The sequence below is a fragment of the Berghia stephanieae genome, chromosome 3 (genome assembly GCF_034508935.2).
Source record: "Berghia stephanieae isolate SIO BIC M18660-M18661 chromosome 3, UCSD_Bste_1.3, whole genome shotgun sequence".
Taxonomy (NCBI): Eukaryota; Metazoa; Mollusca; class Gastropoda; order Nudibranchia; family Aeolidiidae; genus Berghia; species Berghia stephanieae.
Genome location: NC_088362.1, coordinates 28,563,764 through 28,580,305, shown reverse-complemented (window position 1 = coordinate 28,580,305; position 16,542 = coordinate 28,563,764). Strand labels below are relative to the sequence as shown.

The following is a 16,542-nucleotide window of genomic DNA, read 5'->3' as shown; positions in this document are numbered from 1 at the left end:
CTTAAATATATTTAAATAGTGATCTCTTCTAGTAACGGCTCTCCAGTGATACCATTGCATTGTTTTCCCTTATATTTTCTTCACTCCTGCCATCTATTGTTATCATTTACTTTCACTTTGACTTGACTGACCATTGTGGATCTGTCAAATTTTTTCCTTTCGGCTCTTAAATGGTTAATCATTATTTTTCTCATCTTATTTTATCTCATTTTATTATCAATGGGATACTGGAATAGCAAAGCAGAATGTGAAAAATTATCCTCAATTTGGGTTTGTTGAAGAGTTGATGTTGTGAATTGTCGCATCTGGATTGGAAAGTTGTAGTTTGAATCCCAATTTTAGTGGGCCTGTTCTCTATGATCTATTCAGACTTTCACCCTTGAATCATATACCTATGATGTTCGCATGGGTGTACGATCCGATAGTGATGTCGTTTCTTCTTTTTACTAGCCTATCCTGCTTCTTTGGTTTGTGATTGTATTTTTGACAGGGGATGTTTTTGTTCCTGTAAATCCTCTGCCTGTTTGTTCTTGGTTATTTATAATTTAGCTTATGATATCTTTAGGTTATGATTTTGATTGACATTTGTACTATTTTTGTTGGATTGCTTGTTTTTTTGTTTCAGCGGTCTCTCATATAACCTCAATTGTGTTGGAAGAGACCTAAAGCAACAAACAAACAAAAAAAAAACAAAACTATTCAGACTTTAACCCAGACTAGTGTTTGGAAAGGACATTAAAATTTATGCATTTATTTTAGTTAGGTGTGGCGCAGAGAGGCGTGTACATTACACATCTACAACAGCAACATCTATTTAACTATCTTTTCTTTTCTTTTTTTTTTTACCATTTCAGATGCTTGCCAAGCAAGAGAACATATCTGAACAGATGCAAAAATTGCAAGAGATGGAAGGTATGATGACGTTTAATAATATGAATGCAGGGGAGATTGGAGCAACTCCTGAATGTGGCAGTGAGGAAACAACTCCTACTGGTACGTATTTGTCTTTTCCTAAAAACTTATATTTTTTTTCATTTTCATAACTTTGTCACAGCTACAGATTGATAATAGGTTAATAGTTCATACTTCATTGGCATCACCGTGCCATGCAGGCGATAGTGACATTTTCCAAGTACCAGAAATAGGGCCCTAAAAGCATGTTCCTTTTTTCTCAAAGATAACTGCAATAAGATCTTTATTTTAGAATCTGGTTTAATTTTTTAACGATGCATTCATTGGTTGTAAATGGTATGGTCATCACAGTTTCATAAATTTAATTGAAAATGTTTACAACCCATGTCTTCTCAGTTCAGATCTGATCATAACTTATTTTATTGTGGCAGGTCATCATAGTTATGCAAAGTATTCCTTCATGGTCATTAGGCCCATGGAGCTGAATTTTATCCGAGTCTCTATAGCGTGAGATGGACGATAGCAATTTCTTATAAACCTTTGGATAGGACACTAGTCGATCATGCAGTACATTCCACCAGATCTAATACACCCACCTACCCAATCAGATCACTGCTAAGTGGACAGGAGGTCAGTAAAAAAATAGACATCTCTGTCCCTTTGCCTGTGAAGCGAGTTCTTTATCGACTACTGCATCATAGTTTTACAAGCTTTTGATCTATCTTAAACTTTACACAAAATACAGTTCTTTAACATTTTACTGTTTTTGATCAAATACAATGTTCATTTCCCAAAGCCAAGATATATTTACCTTGGGGGTTCAGGTGTTAAATGTTCAAATGGATTAATTATAAAACAAGCATTATCTGATGTGCTTAACCATGATGTAAATAACAATGTGAAATTGAATGTAAGCTTCAATGATATGGTGCTTCTTTGGTTGTAGTCAGACTCTGACAGATGTCTATGTTTTCAGATTTAGTATATGACTTAACTATCCCATTATTGGGCCAGCAGTGAGAAAAAATTTTGATATTGAATTGATATTAACCCCAAGTTTGTTTTTTTGGGTCTGTCAGCTACTATACTTATTAAATATATAACAAGAAATGAAGTAAGTAGGAAAGTACCAAAAGACAATAGAGAATGAAAATGATGGGGACTTGTACCTCTATCGTCTTCTGGCACTTTCCTTAACTCATTTCTTGTTATCAACATAAGTGCCTGTTCCACTCACTTTTCTGAATTATTAAACATAGTCTGAATTACCTTTTGTTCATTCCAATAAGTACTTGTACCTTATGTTTATGTTTATGTTCTTTTCTTTTTGCTGCAGTTTCCAACCGAAAAGATAATTCACTGGGTATAATGAGTCAGAAATTCCTCATGCTGTTCCTTGTATCAAAGGTAAGTGTGCATTCTTCAGTGCTGGATGTTTTTGTTCAGATCGGTTAATTATGCTTTTTGACTAGCAAATTAAAACGACTGAAAAAGCTCTAAATATTGATTATATTGTTTAATAATCCAAACATACTGTTGTTTTAGGTCATGACGGTATTGTGCATATGGGTGTCTTGATTTAGCTCTTTGAAAAGTTGGCAGCAGCTATGGTAGGGAGAAATTTGATGTGTGGTGGAACAAATTAAATAGGTGCAAATTCTCTCTCCAGGAATTAGCTAGAGTATCAATGATAATTTATCATCTCTGGGTTGATGCAATAAAAATGGGGCTTATACTTATAGGCAACCGTTCAAAATGCTCCTTTGTCACCATCAGTACTGATTCTTAATTGGTCGTAATAAGGATTACTGGGCTAGCTTGTATTTTTAAAAGTTATTTAAAGGTCAATCCTATTTTTTTTAGATTTAAGATATTTAATATCGTTTTGGTAATTCTGAGGGTCATTTGTTTATTTATTAAAAACAAAGCTGGTTACTTAAACCTGTCTTTATTATCCTTTTATTTTTTAATCATTTCATCCTTTCACACATACATGAGTACAGTTTAGAGACAACCAGAGTAAAAGTTATTTCTAGGGGGCAAAATATATATAACACCCCAAGACCTATTGTAATGTTTTTATTCATACATATAATACAGACCTACCTACTACTACAAAAAATCTGGTTCTAATTGACAATTATTTAGACCTGTAAATTCTCAGTCAATTAACTGAAATCAGTCAATTCGTCAAATTCAAATATTTTTAAAAAAGAAAGAAAGAAAATTCATGAATCGTAGTTGGATGACCGTAAAGTAATTAGGAATGTTCCACAGCGCTACGCATAACTCATGGGCCGTTTATATTAACGATGGATATATTGCCAAGCTAAGTGACGCTTTTTAGAATTGCCATGTCTGAACACATCCCAGTTTATCTTCACAAAGCGTTCGTGAAATTATTTTTTCACTTTCCAAACCTGTCGTGATCCCAATGGTAGCCAATTTTAACTGAGCCGCCGAGCGATAAATTTCACTGTTTCTGACGACATTTACCCGGCAGCACGTAAAACTATGAAAAAGTAAAATTCGACCGCCAGAAGTGCGTTATGTAAACACCTTCAAATCGTAAGTTATAGGGCCTGTGACTGCTACAAGCACACCGATTACCTCGCGTTGTAAACAAACTGGTTGACTGTTTCTTCACTGATTGGGTACCTGATTATAAGAAACAAATAGAAAGTGGCCTAATCAATTCCCACGCAAATTAATTTTCTGCCATTGTTTTGCTTTAGTGAGCTTGCTGTTTACTATTCATTTCGATTCTTTGGATTTTTTTTCCGATACGAAGAGTTTTCGTTTCAGTCAATTTTTATAGAGCTCATTAACAGGTCTAAATTATATAGAGTTGTTTAATTTAATAAATTCTTGAAAACAAAGTTTTGTTGCCAGAGCTAGTATAGAAAGGAGTTTAAAGCATTATTCTAACTATGTTGTTATTACCCCTGAAAACTACCAATCGCAAGTAGGCAGGTCTGATATAATATCTTTTCCTGTTTTTCCAGTTAAAAACCGTCAATCTGGAACTCTCTGCCAGACTTCTCATTGATGATTCTTCTTTACGGTGTTCATGGGCCCCCAAGTTTAAAAGTGAGAATTATTTTAGTCATGTTCAATAATCTGCTTACAATACTAATCATTTCTCTTTTCTTTCCTTTCTATCTTTCTTTTCTCTTTCTTTATTTCCTTTTTTCTCTCTTTATTCCATCTTTCCTTCCTTCCTTGTTTTCTTCCTTTACTTCTGATACTACCTTTACTTCTTCTTCCTCTTCTTTTTCTTCTTCTTCTTATGATACTTTTTCTTACGATCTTAATCTATTTTTATTTTTAGTTTATCTATCATAGCTGGATGATATGTCCAATTAAAAGTAAAGGATTAGACGGGAAGAATTTATGAAATTTGTAGTTCTGAAAGTAATGGAACAATTTTAGATATTGTCTACAGAATTATAATCCTATAACTATAAGTCTTACTGGATTATTTTATCCATTGTTGAATGAACACTATGAAATCAATTTTTAAAAATGAATACGATAGATTTTATCATGTAATGCCCAGTCTTTTTCAAATTCTTCATTTGCAGTATTTTATTTAAATACTCATGCACAGATTAACTTTTATGAAACAGTTATAGGAGATTGGGGGCTGGGGATGAAAACTTTTTCCTTTTTGCTATCAATTCTCCAAAGGTTGACAGATCCAGTATTAGAATTTGTTTTTAAAGACCCTGCATACTGTTCTGATTATTAATATAATAGCAGAAAACTATAATTGCAAATGTATTAAGTTAGGTAATATGATATGAATTCTTATGGGATATGAAATTTTGTTATTCACAGATTATATATTTAACATTCAGTTTTAATGCTTTTTTACAATTTGACACTTAAAGTGGCCACCTGACGTCGTTCTCAATATTAATTAAAAAGTATTGGAAAAGAAGTGAATGTAAGAATTTTTTTAAAAAATGAACAAAATGCTTGACTTGGAACATATTTGTTATGTTTATTTTTTGTTCAATAGTTTTGCAGTTCACATCTTTTAGTGGCCAAATACTCGCGTTCTCTGGTTTTCATCGTGTTAAACATGGTCTTGATATTGTGTGGACACCAAATTTGGATAAGGAAAAGTATTAAAGATATAAATCTCATCTAGATTTTCCAAAATTGGGAATTTTTATTAATCTCAACAGTATGCAAGGTCAACTTTCGAATATTGTTTATTGGCATGTCCAGTTTTTTACCATCCATTTTTTGAAATTGTAGATTTTTTGTCTATCTGTTTCAGCCAAAATTCGTCGATTGTATGATATTGCCAATATCTTGTCTAGTCTTCGCCTCATTCAAAAAGTTCACGTCACAGAGTTTCGTGGTAGGAAGCCTGCCTTCAAGTATATTGGCCCTGATATTGATGATTTGGAGGATATTGATTGTAAGTTGTAAATTATAGGATTTGAACCTCTGTACTTTGAGACCAACTTGAATGAGGAATTGAGAGAGAGAGAATAAGTAGGAGTGAAATATCTGTTCAATGTTATAGTTATCATATAACGTTATAACAAGTGTAACTAAATGAAAAATTGCCATATTTATGGACAATAAAGATCTATTATTATTATATAATTATTATTAAGGTATTATTGCTTGAATGATTGGTATTGAATAGCAATAGCTTAAACACAAACATGTCACTCTCCCAGTTTTATCTGGAATTTCCTGATACATTTTTGTTCTCATTCTCGATTTCCCTAATTTCCAGCTATGTGATCTTGTTGTTTGACACACGCTTTCGGATTGGAAGGTCCTGGGTTTGAGCCTTGCTCTTCTCATGGTTGAGTCCTTGGAAAAGGCTCTTTACTCACCTTCCCTCACCATACTCAGGTGTAAAATGAGTATCTGGCTTTTAATACAGTTGGCTCTCCGAAAAAAAAATTGTAATATCATCTAACAGGTGTAATATCACGTCCTACAACATGTTTAGTGTTGCTGTTGTCCAGGGACCCTGTGAAATTGAATGTAAGCTTCAATTTGATAAACGAAAACAGATAAAATGGAAATTTTGGGTTTCCCCCTTTATCAACAAAACAGGATGAATGGAACACTACTGACGAATGAGATAATGTGGTAGTGGCATTGTTAAGATGAATAAACAAAAACATTGATGGGACAGGAAATAGTATGCTCCTTTGTAAGGAAGCACAAACTAAAATAGAACAATAGATATTTATAAAAGGTGCGCAATTAATTAATGCTAATTCTTAAAGTATTGACACATAATCTATGTTCATGTAGGGAGGTACTTACTGTGCCTTCTACCCCCCTATATCAGTTTTCCAATTGCTTTCTGTCTTTGTCTTGGAATGAGATTACTTAGTTTTGCTGACCTTGGCTGGGAGGGAAACAGTCGAATATATCGTTATAGTTTTGGGAGATGATATTTTTTTCCTTGTAAATCATCTCTTTGTTATGTACTTTTTTAAGGGTTTTTGTTAACATATGATTTGTAAACATTTGAGTGTATTCCTCTTAGTGGGATCCTTGTTGGTGTCTGGATGAGACTGGTGATCTCAAAATAAGTACATTGACGGTATGCTCTTGGAATCTATGTCTGTTTCCTATTTGAACCAATTACCCTTTGTCTTACTTTTTCTTGGGTGCTTTGATTATAAATCTAGAATATTTTGACTATTCCATTTTCTTCCTTTTACTGGCACTGATATGACCTAAATATGTCTGTCATCTGCATTTTTTGCCAAATTGGGACCTAAAATTTGCCAAAAAAAAAACCCCGAAATTTGCCAAAAAGACCAAAATTTGCCAAAAAATTTGCGGAGGAAAACTAAGCTTTTCAGTAAAAATTAACACGCGATACAGAAAAAAATTATATAAAAGACAATATATTACATTTAAGGACTTGAGAAATGAAATGACTGTGATTAGCGTTGTTACAAAGATTTTAAAGGATCATTATCCGTAGAGAGTAGCTTCCCTTGGTTTGGTCCCAGGCAAAGCTGCAACATTTCTCAAGTTTTGCACTTTTTTTCTTCGTTATTTTTTCTCCCAAAATTTGCCACGATTTGCCAATTTTGGGAAATTTGCCAAAATTTGCGGATCGCCCTGATATTTGCGGCCGCAAAAAATGCAGATGACAGATATGTTGCAAGCGCCGTAAAACCCTTAAAAACCAACAACAAACACATATGTCTATGTTGGTTTGATATGATTTGAATACATCATCAATGAATCCGTGCCATTTGTTGCACTGATTTTATGTTTTATTTTGTGTCATTTTTGCAGCATGTTGTAATGATGGATGCCATCGACCGAGTTCACGGCATTCTCTTTTAGACTGTGTCAGGAATAAAAGTTATGGTAAGATTTGTGATTTTTATGCTAAGTTAGCAATTTTTCAGATGCATAATGCACATTATTCAACCCCTCTCATTGGAAAACCCTATCATTTCATCGTAAATACGAATTGTTGAATAGTGCTCTGAATACATTGAATAAAAATTTTATTCAACGATTTCAGAATATTTTTGCAAATTTTATTGGTGTGAATTTAGGTGTAAAAGACAGCTGAATGGTAATTTAAAATCTTTTGGTGCGCATGAATACAAATCCAACGTTGTTATTTTTTGGGTCAAATTGTCATTCAAGCAGAGGGAGGAAGATACAAATTATGGTGAATAGAAGTACACAAGCTCTGTGTTATTGAGCACGATAAAAATAACTCGTTTAATGAATACAAAGAGATCAAAGAATCATATTATTGCATTCTTGAGCAATAAGTAACTTCTTTTTTTTTTCAAGACGATTTTTGTGATAGATAAAGAGAAGAGCGTATATATACGGGTGATTTGTTTAATAATGGAGAATAATGGCAGTTGAAAGTAGGGAAGTTAATAAAGATTTGAATATTTTATTAAATTGAAATTTAAAAATTTTAAAGTAATATTAGCTGTCACATGGATGTTATCTTGATTCAAATTTACCATCTCAGCATTGTGTAAGTCAATTTTTGGCAATAAAGTGACAAGTCATGGAAATAGGGGTAGATTTCAATAATGTGCATTATGTGGTCATCTAGATTTTTTCCACATATTTCTCTTTGGTGCTTGTGGCAGGTGTGATCATAATGTATCTCGTCGACGAGAAGATAATTTTTGTCAGGTGTAGTCCAGTATTTAGAAGGCTAAAAAAACGCTATTATTCCATTATTATTATTATTGTCACATAATTTTTATAACAAATTAAGTTTGTGTTTTCCCCATCCCTTCCCTCAAATTCAATAAATTTGATTTTCCCCATTTAAAATTTCAGTTCAGAGTATGACCAATGCAGGTTTCAAGCCTATCCATCCTGCAAGCCAAGACATGGACATGAAAAGTGGTATGTTTTATTTTCATTTACCATTCAATGCTATTTTTAATTTTTTTTCTTTAATCGAAAAAAAAAAAAAAAATATTGATAATTTTTAAAACATCTAAATTTCCAGAAGTTTCCTAGGAATTTTTGTATATTTGATAAAGGAAAATTTAAAAATCCAGGTAAAAAATTTATTTTTTCTCTATTAATATAAATATTGACATTAAAAAAAAATTGTCGTGCGACTCATGTTGTACTGAAAGGTCCTATGTAGTTATGAATGAATCAGATGTCAGTCTTTGTAAAGCGCTTTGAGCACATTTAGTGGATATTGCGCTATGTAAAAGCTGAAGTCTGTTAAAATTTGAGTTCTTAGCAGAACTTGATTCTTATTCTCGGTAAAAAAAGAGAAAGCAACTTAGTTTTACTTCAATTTTAAAGTAAAGTAAAAGACTTAAAAAATAAAATTTTAGGCTTGCATTTCATCCTTCCATGATTTATAGATATTTTAGCTAGGGTTTAAAAATTTGGTTAATTTAAATTTTTGAGATGAAAATTCAGTTCATATTTGTTGCCCAATTCAGATCTATCAATGTATGGTTTTGCATTTATTCTTTCACTTGCTTCGGATGTTCTTTCACTTTATCCTTATAAAACCATTTCAATTTCATCATTCTTTATTTCAAAGGCATTAGAGCCAAGCTTCAGCGTCACAAGAGTGAGGGTTGTGCAAATCAAATGGCTCGTCATTCGTCTTGTGACGAGTTCTTCAAAGTTGTGGAGAAAGAAAGAAACCTATTGTTTAATTCAGTATCTCAACCTGCAAGTCCAATCAAGAAACTATCTTTCGAAGGTGATAATTTTTGTTCTATTGAAATGAGCTAGTTTCCTCCTCCCCTTTCTTCCTCTTTTTTTTTTCCACTTTATATTTTTACCTCATCACCATTTTTCTTCTTTTTTTTTTCTCCCCTAAACATATGCCGCCACTTCATCTTATGGGGGGAAATTTCATGGGGAAAAATAATACAGTTTATCTTTTATTATAATCAAATTTGGGTAGAAATTAATATGCTTGTGGAAAGGTCGATGCAAGCAAAAGTGCACGTTTGATAAACTTTTTACGTTGTGAGATATAATAGGGCTCCAAATACATATTCCTAATGTATAAATATACTGTACGAAGACAATACACATTTCTTCATTACTGTTGGTGGGGAAACTTCCTTTAAAAATGTAGATGGATTATGACTCTTTACATAGTTTTTTTTTAAAGTCTCAGGTTTAGAAATAAGTGACAAATTGATGCATCTTCTCTTCTATCCATATTTTAGTGAAAAGCCTCCCCTCTGAAATAGAAATTGTCATATGATGTTTAATATTCATCGTGAATTAATAGAAAATCTTGTATTCTGATGTTCATCTTGAACTGTCGGGCAAATTGTTCTTTGGTCTTTTTAACTTTTTAGATATTTTGATTACTTTTAACAAAACATTTGGAGGTTATCAGTCATCATACTGAATTATTTTCTGTATTTGAATTTTTTATTTTTGTTTTGATTACAGATGCCTCTGAGCAGAAAGAGGATGACCAATTTGCTGTCCCATCTCTAACAAAACACTTGAGCTTCGATGACCATCACAAAAGCAAACATCTTCATTCTATTCCTGGAAAAATTATACACCGACCTAAAGCTGTCCAGGCTCAAGCCAAACCCAAAAATATAATATATTGTTCCCCTTCACCTGGTGGTAACATCACAGTCAGTCATAGTGACAATAGCAAACCTGCAGAGACAATTATTCTTACCAAGGATGGAGAAGTGAAGAGTATGGGAAAGCATGGAAAAGTTGTGACAACGACACCAGGAAGTTCGGGTTCTCTATCTAAATCACAGATAGATCAAATTTTTAGAATGACAACACCAAAGTCTAGCGCCATACGAGAGATTCAGTTCAACAAACCAGTAGATGGTATGACATTTATTGGGAGAAGTTTACTTCAGTCACCACCAGATCATGAAAAACTTAATGAGACGAGCCCAATGCCTGGAACGACATTTGTCAAACGGACTTTGAAGAGAAATATGGTTGAGTCTAGTATGTTGGGTGAAAAACATGCAAGGATTGAATTGCCTACTCCACCATGCGGTTCTACCATTAGTGATTCTCTGGTTGTTGTGGAAGAGGCTTCGCCCTCTACATCATCTGCATATGGCGATGGTTCGTCAGCTGCACCTCTCCGTCGAATCAAAAGCAGCCCTCTTGCATCAACTCCCGGAGAAATCAGTATCAAATCTCCTCATTTTGTTATACGCCAAGTTAGAAAATCATCATCTGGCTCAAACACCCCAACAACTCAGATCAGAGTTCGAGTCGCTTCATCAAACGATACTGGCGTGCCAGTTGCCATGTCATCTGCAGCCAGCGTTTCTGTCCAACACATGGATGTTTCCGACAATCCTGTTCCACTCACTCCAGGAGCTCCATTTCAGACCGTTGACAATGACACTGCCTCTCACATACCTGTTAGAATAGTTAAAAATCAAAACTTGTCATCATTTTCATTACTCGGAAACAAGAAAGTTCTGGGCCACAATTCTCACTCCCAAGTTGTTTACACTAACGGCTCAGATTCTTTTTACGCCCCAACTACGTCTGTTCCAAAATCCATTCCCCAAATCTTGATTTCATCTGCATCCTCTTCAAATGATGTAAATTATAACTCTCCGGCAATGGGATTTAAGAAGGTTATAGCCTCTGGTCCACCAGTATCATCCCTTCCATCGTCGTCATCTTCAGCATCAGCTCATCACAGCGCCACCTCCCCATTCAAGGTGGTGTTGCCATCAGCCAAGAATGCCAGTGGATCTAAGACATATCTTGTCAAGCTGCCTCATGCGAAACTCAGCAAAATGGCTTCCATGTAATTTATATTTAATTATTTTTCTATCTAATTAATCAAGAGTGGGCATTTATATTGAAACGGGTAATATACGAGTAATACTAGGCAGTATTTTCTGAAGGATTTGTGAAAGATTAGTTTTTAGTAATTGGATCGCAAACTGTATGGCCAGAATAATTTCTTTATGACGTCCCTTGTGTTGTCGTAATGACCAGGTATTGTACATGACAGATTTGAAACTTGTTGAATTACTCACTTTTAAACTTGTTTCTTATGTCTCGGATAATAATAGTTATATTTATCTGCTTTTTTTTTTTTCACTCACAGTCATATCACTATTATTGCTCACGTAATACAGATTTTCTGTCAGCTTATTATTATTATTATTATTATTATTATTATTATTATTATTATTATTATTATAATTATTATTGTTATTATTATTATTATTATTATTATTATTATTATTATTATTATTATTATTATTATTATTATGTGTAAATGCACATATTCCATCCTTTTTCTCAACCTGTGGATTTAAATCTCAGAAAGTTGACAGTCATAAACAGTTTAAGTTATGGTCTAAGGATAAATTTTTGTCTTTGTTTAGGTATGTAGGTTGTACAAGTTATGTAGTACTGCCATTACCTAACACTATCCCTCAACATTGTAAGTGTCCTATTTATAATTCATTATGACGCTGAGATGAGTTAGCTAAGATGAGAAATTGAAACTTTATATATAAAAAATATATAAATTTTTTTATCAAATTGTGTTGCCTTTCATGGATGTCGTCGAGAACCAATTTGATTAGCCTTTCATAAGAAAATACTGGAAAACACTTGAAATTTGTTGTTGTGCGTTGTTATTGCCTTGCTTATTAGTTTCCTTCGCTTAGTTGTTAGAATTTTTACGAGGCTTATTATAAGTAAACTTCTTGTCTTATTCACTAGATATTAAGAATAGAATATTTTTAAAATGTTCTCAATGATTTTCAGGCAAACTTTGGCTTTCCCTTGAGCTGATGGATTCTTCATTGGTTCTCATCCCATCCATGCTATATCTTCTAACCCCCTAACATTCATTTCTAAGTGGCCATATTTCTGTTTTGGAAAAGGATTTGTTTGTGACCCACCACCTCAAATTGGTATAATGTCAGGGTGATTTAGACCTTATAATTTGATTTTAATTTTAATGTCAAAAATATGAAATTTGCATCAAGTTTTTATGTCTTATGTAGGACAATAGATGTAATGTCTTAAAGTGATGAAAAACACAACTTTATATTTCTGGTTACTTTGACTTTAAAATCACTTTTGGGCACTTTGTTCACTCCAGCATGAATATCACTTTAAGACGATGGGTCACGTTTGTATTCACCTGGGTTCTGCCTTTAGATGGATTTATATATTTTTTTTGTTAGTGAGGTGATATATATTTTCCTTGTAAATCATATCTCCATTCTATATACGGTAAATGTAAGGTTTTTATTTATTGTTATTTTTTTATTAAATGTAACCATCTGATCGTGTCCCTTTTGGTGATCTGGTGTCGTCGTGGCACTCTAAATTGGTCTACCTTTGATTGAACTCGTTGTCCCATCTCACTTTTTTCTTAGGTGTTTGTTAGGTTGACTTTTTTGTCTTCTTTTTTACTGGAGCTGAGATGACCTAAAAGTGAGTCGTGCAAGCTCATATAACCCCTTTAATAAATCAAACAAAACTCGATTAATAATCAATGTGATATTTATTTCTTCATGCCATTACAATAAAATTATATATATTTCAAAGCAAGTTAAAAGTAAATAAGCTGATTGATTTAATTAATCTATGGACCTGGGTGAGGTCTTCTCACCTCCTATGGTGGTCAGGAGGTCACTTGCTGTGTCTTCTTCTGTTTTCTATTTTCATGTTGCTCTTTGTCTTTGTTCAGGATTGAGATTGCTATTGCTTGGGGGTTGTTTTTTTTTTTCTCCTAGTCCTGGTGGGGAGGGGATCCTTATCTTGGTGGGAGACAGTCAAATGTATATTATCTTTTTTGAGAGATGATATTTTTTTCTTGTAAATCGTCTCTCAGTTACGGTTATTTTCTAGGACAGATCTACCGATCTGGACTTGAAAAAATTTGTAAATTTCAGGGGTTTTAACATATTAGACACCAGAACTACTAGTATATATTACCAATTAGTCACTTACATGCTTTTAACTCCATTATAGACTAGCTACGGCAACAAAACTTTGTTTTCAAGAAGTTTTATTGAATCAAAGATCTTTATGTAATTATCATTTTGGAGCAAAAAATCCGTAGTTCTAGGAAATTTCCATGGTAGTTGGAGGTCTGTTATTATAATTATTTGTCTTGCATTTTGTACTTTGTGCAAACATTTAAGCAATGTTGCCAATTTTCCGTATATTTACTGAATTCAGTATGTTATATTATAACCCTCAGTTTATTTTCCAATCACCTGCTTTACGGATAAAAAGTAAGTACATCATGTTAAGAAAAAAACAAAATACGAGCTTTTATATAGCGCAATATCCACTAAATGTGCTCAAAGCGCTTTACACAGAAGTTCAGGACTTAGAAAGGGATTGGACTATGTGTTTGCGTAAAAGAAAAAGTTCAGTAAATTTTTGCCTCCTGATTTGGCAACCCTGTTTTAGTGTTTCTTTCATAGCAGGATCCTTTACTAGTGCCCGGATGGGACCTTATATAAATGTCAAATTTAGCACATTGATGGATTGCTCATGGAATCTTCTGTTTTCTATTCGATTCAGTTCCCTTTGTCTTCCTCTTTCTTCTGTGCTTTTAACTTTATATATTGAATGAAAAATTAATAGAATACATTCCTAACAATACGAATATATCAATCTATATAGTATTATGTCAAAATTAACTAGTTTAAAGAAAATTGAGTCAGAAAACATCAGAATTGAGAAATTTTAACTTAGTTTGAAGTTAAGTTTAACATTAGCAGAGCTGCCTACTTGAAAATTCAAAAATTCGTAATTTCCAAGGGGGGAAAAAAAGAAAAAGATCACTTTCAAAAGCTTTAGGAATAAATAATGTGCCATCAGCATGATCCAAAATGAGTCCAAACTCCTCAATATGGATTCTAAGGAAGCAAACGTTCCTTTTCAATAAGATTTATTGAGTCAAAGAAGCGAATGTTGTTCTGTAGCTGGAGCCAAGAATGTGTATTTCTATGAGAATTTTTCGTAGAACTAGGCAGGTCTGCATAAGGTTCATAGCGACTTAAATATAAGATACCATGTTGAGACGATTGATGACATATATGTATGTGTAATAAACCATTGTGTCACTTGGTAACATTTGTCATATAATGCACAAGGGCCACCAATTCGAGTGTAAAGTATTCATGTTGTTGCCTTTTGAAAAAGCTTTCATTGAACACCAGTACAAATCAGTCATTACAAGTGTATTATATTATGTTATATATAAATGTGACCCCACGCTTCAAAACTGTACTGTGTTGGAAGGGAGGGGGGGGGGTGAGTAACCAGATGTCTGACAGTATAGGGATTTTATAGATGAAACGACCAAATATGCTCAATTATTAATTTTGTCAGTTCAAAGAATTATATTCATTTTTCTAAATAAAAACTTATTATATTCATTTTTCTCATTAAAAACGTAATCCAAATCTCTCTCCCCTTACTACCCATAGGGAAATTGGCACACATTAATTATGTTGCAACCAACATCATTCTTCTGATTTATTTTGTGCATCACAACATTTTAGGATGTCTATAAGAACTTAATGCCATGTTGCAAAGCTTGTTTTGCTGAACTAAATTATGTTTTGCATTTATAATGTATAGTTATTCCTTCCAAGTTTGATTTCAAAAATCAATTTTACCTTTTCTTACGTGCTTTAATTGTAATTCTAGAACTTTTATTTTCTTCCTTTTACTGGCGCTGATATGACCTTAATGTGTTGTAAGCCCCGTAAAACCCTTAGAATCAAAAACAAAAATCAATTTTGATCTTTGACATGTGTGACGTTGCGAGGAGAAATAAAAAAATGATCACCCTTGAATCGTATACCTATGATGTTCGCATGGGTGTATGATCCGATAGTCAGCGATGCCACTTTTCCGGTTTTAGCCGGAAATCCGGTTTTTTTAACCACCAGCCGGTTTTAATCCGGAACCTCCGGTTTTTGTCCGTCGTCACTATTCAAAAAAAAAAAAATAAATAAATAAATTTAAAGAAGAAAAAAATCGCATCGAGATTTGAGCGGAAACATTTTCGCCGGGTGAATAATAGGGGCTGTCACCGCCAGTCAAATATTTGGGCACCTAAATGATATTTTATCTCCGCCCATCCCCATCACAATTCCTCCTTTTTAAAAAATTTTAAAAATAAATATACAGTGATTTTTCGATGAATTTGCCGTGTCAAACATTTCCCTCAAAACCACAAAATCACTATTATGTCTTATGTCATATTTTGACACCTGTGCAATAGTCTCGTGAAATTTAGTGAAGGTCCCATTTTTATGACGTCGGGCCAGACTGAATGGCACCAGATGTCACAATTGACACAGACGACCAGTGGTGTTCTTTGATTAGCTAGTTGATGGTTGAAGGGGAAGGGGAGGGACAAATCTCTCTCTCTCTCTCTCTCTCTCTCTCTCTCTCTGTTTTTTTTTTCTTTCCATTTCTCTTTTCTTCTTCTTTTCTTTTGATATAGAATTCCTAAGATCAATTCATAAATTATTCTGGTAGAGAAGTTCCTCTCTCTCTCTCTCTCTCTCTCTCTCTCTCTCTCTCTCTCTCTCTCTCTCTCTCTCTCTCTCTCTCTCTCTCTCTATTTCTTTCGCAACCATCCATTAAATCATCTGGTTATACAGAGATAAAACATTAGAATAAAGCAATGGTGATTGGCTTAGTTTATTCTTTTTTTTTACCTTTTGACTATGGCTTTAACTTTGTGAGATTCTTGGGTTGTATTTATAATTTATAAGCTGAATAACATTAGGTTTCGGTAAAAAAAATAAAAGATATTGTAGCCTGCTTTATAAAGCAAAAATCAAAACAAAACAACACCCTCTGGCCTTTTATTTGAATAACATTGTAGGCCTTTAACATGTGGAAAGGACAATTCATTAAATGTTTACAAAAAGTAAATTTATGTTTAATGATGAGAATGGATTTATACTAGTAATAGTAATATATTACATGATACCAATACAAAACTATGTTCCTGTTATTTTTACACTTTGCTTACGTTTGACCGATAGACGGAGACATTTTCCTCCTTTTTGACAAATTGCTATTATTATCACTGAATAAAAAACACCAAAACCACTACATCATCTCTACAACCACTACTAT

The 16,542-nt window shown here is 33.3% G+C and overlaps 1 protein-coding gene across 2 annotated transcripts in view; it reads left to right on the top strand.

The window, feature by feature from the left end:
* LOC144967490 (uncharacterized) overlaps positions 1-16,030 on the top strand; it is a 30,902-nt gene extending 14,872 nt beyond the window's left edge. For both annotated transcript variants that reach the window (XM_078904808.1, XM_078904807.1), the window contains exons 5-12: positions 855-993; positions 2,249-2,319; positions 3,918-4,002; positions 5,201-5,344; positions 7,210-7,284; positions 8,236-8,304; positions 8,969-9,133; positions 9,844-16,030. In XM_078904808.1, the coding sequence (XP_078760934.1) occupies positions 855-993; positions 2,249-2,319; positions 3,918-4,002; positions 5,201-5,344; positions 7,210-7,284; positions 8,236-8,304; positions 8,969-9,133; positions 9,844-11,207 (2,112 nt within the window). In that variant the 3' untranslated portion in view covers positions 11,208-16,030. The remainder of the gene's footprint in view (positions 1-854; positions 994-2,248; positions 2,320-3,917; positions 4,003-5,200; positions 5,345-7,209; positions 7,285-8,235; positions 8,305-8,968; positions 9,134-9,843) is intronic.
* The last annotated feature ends 512 nt before the right edge of the window (positions 16,031-16,542 follow it).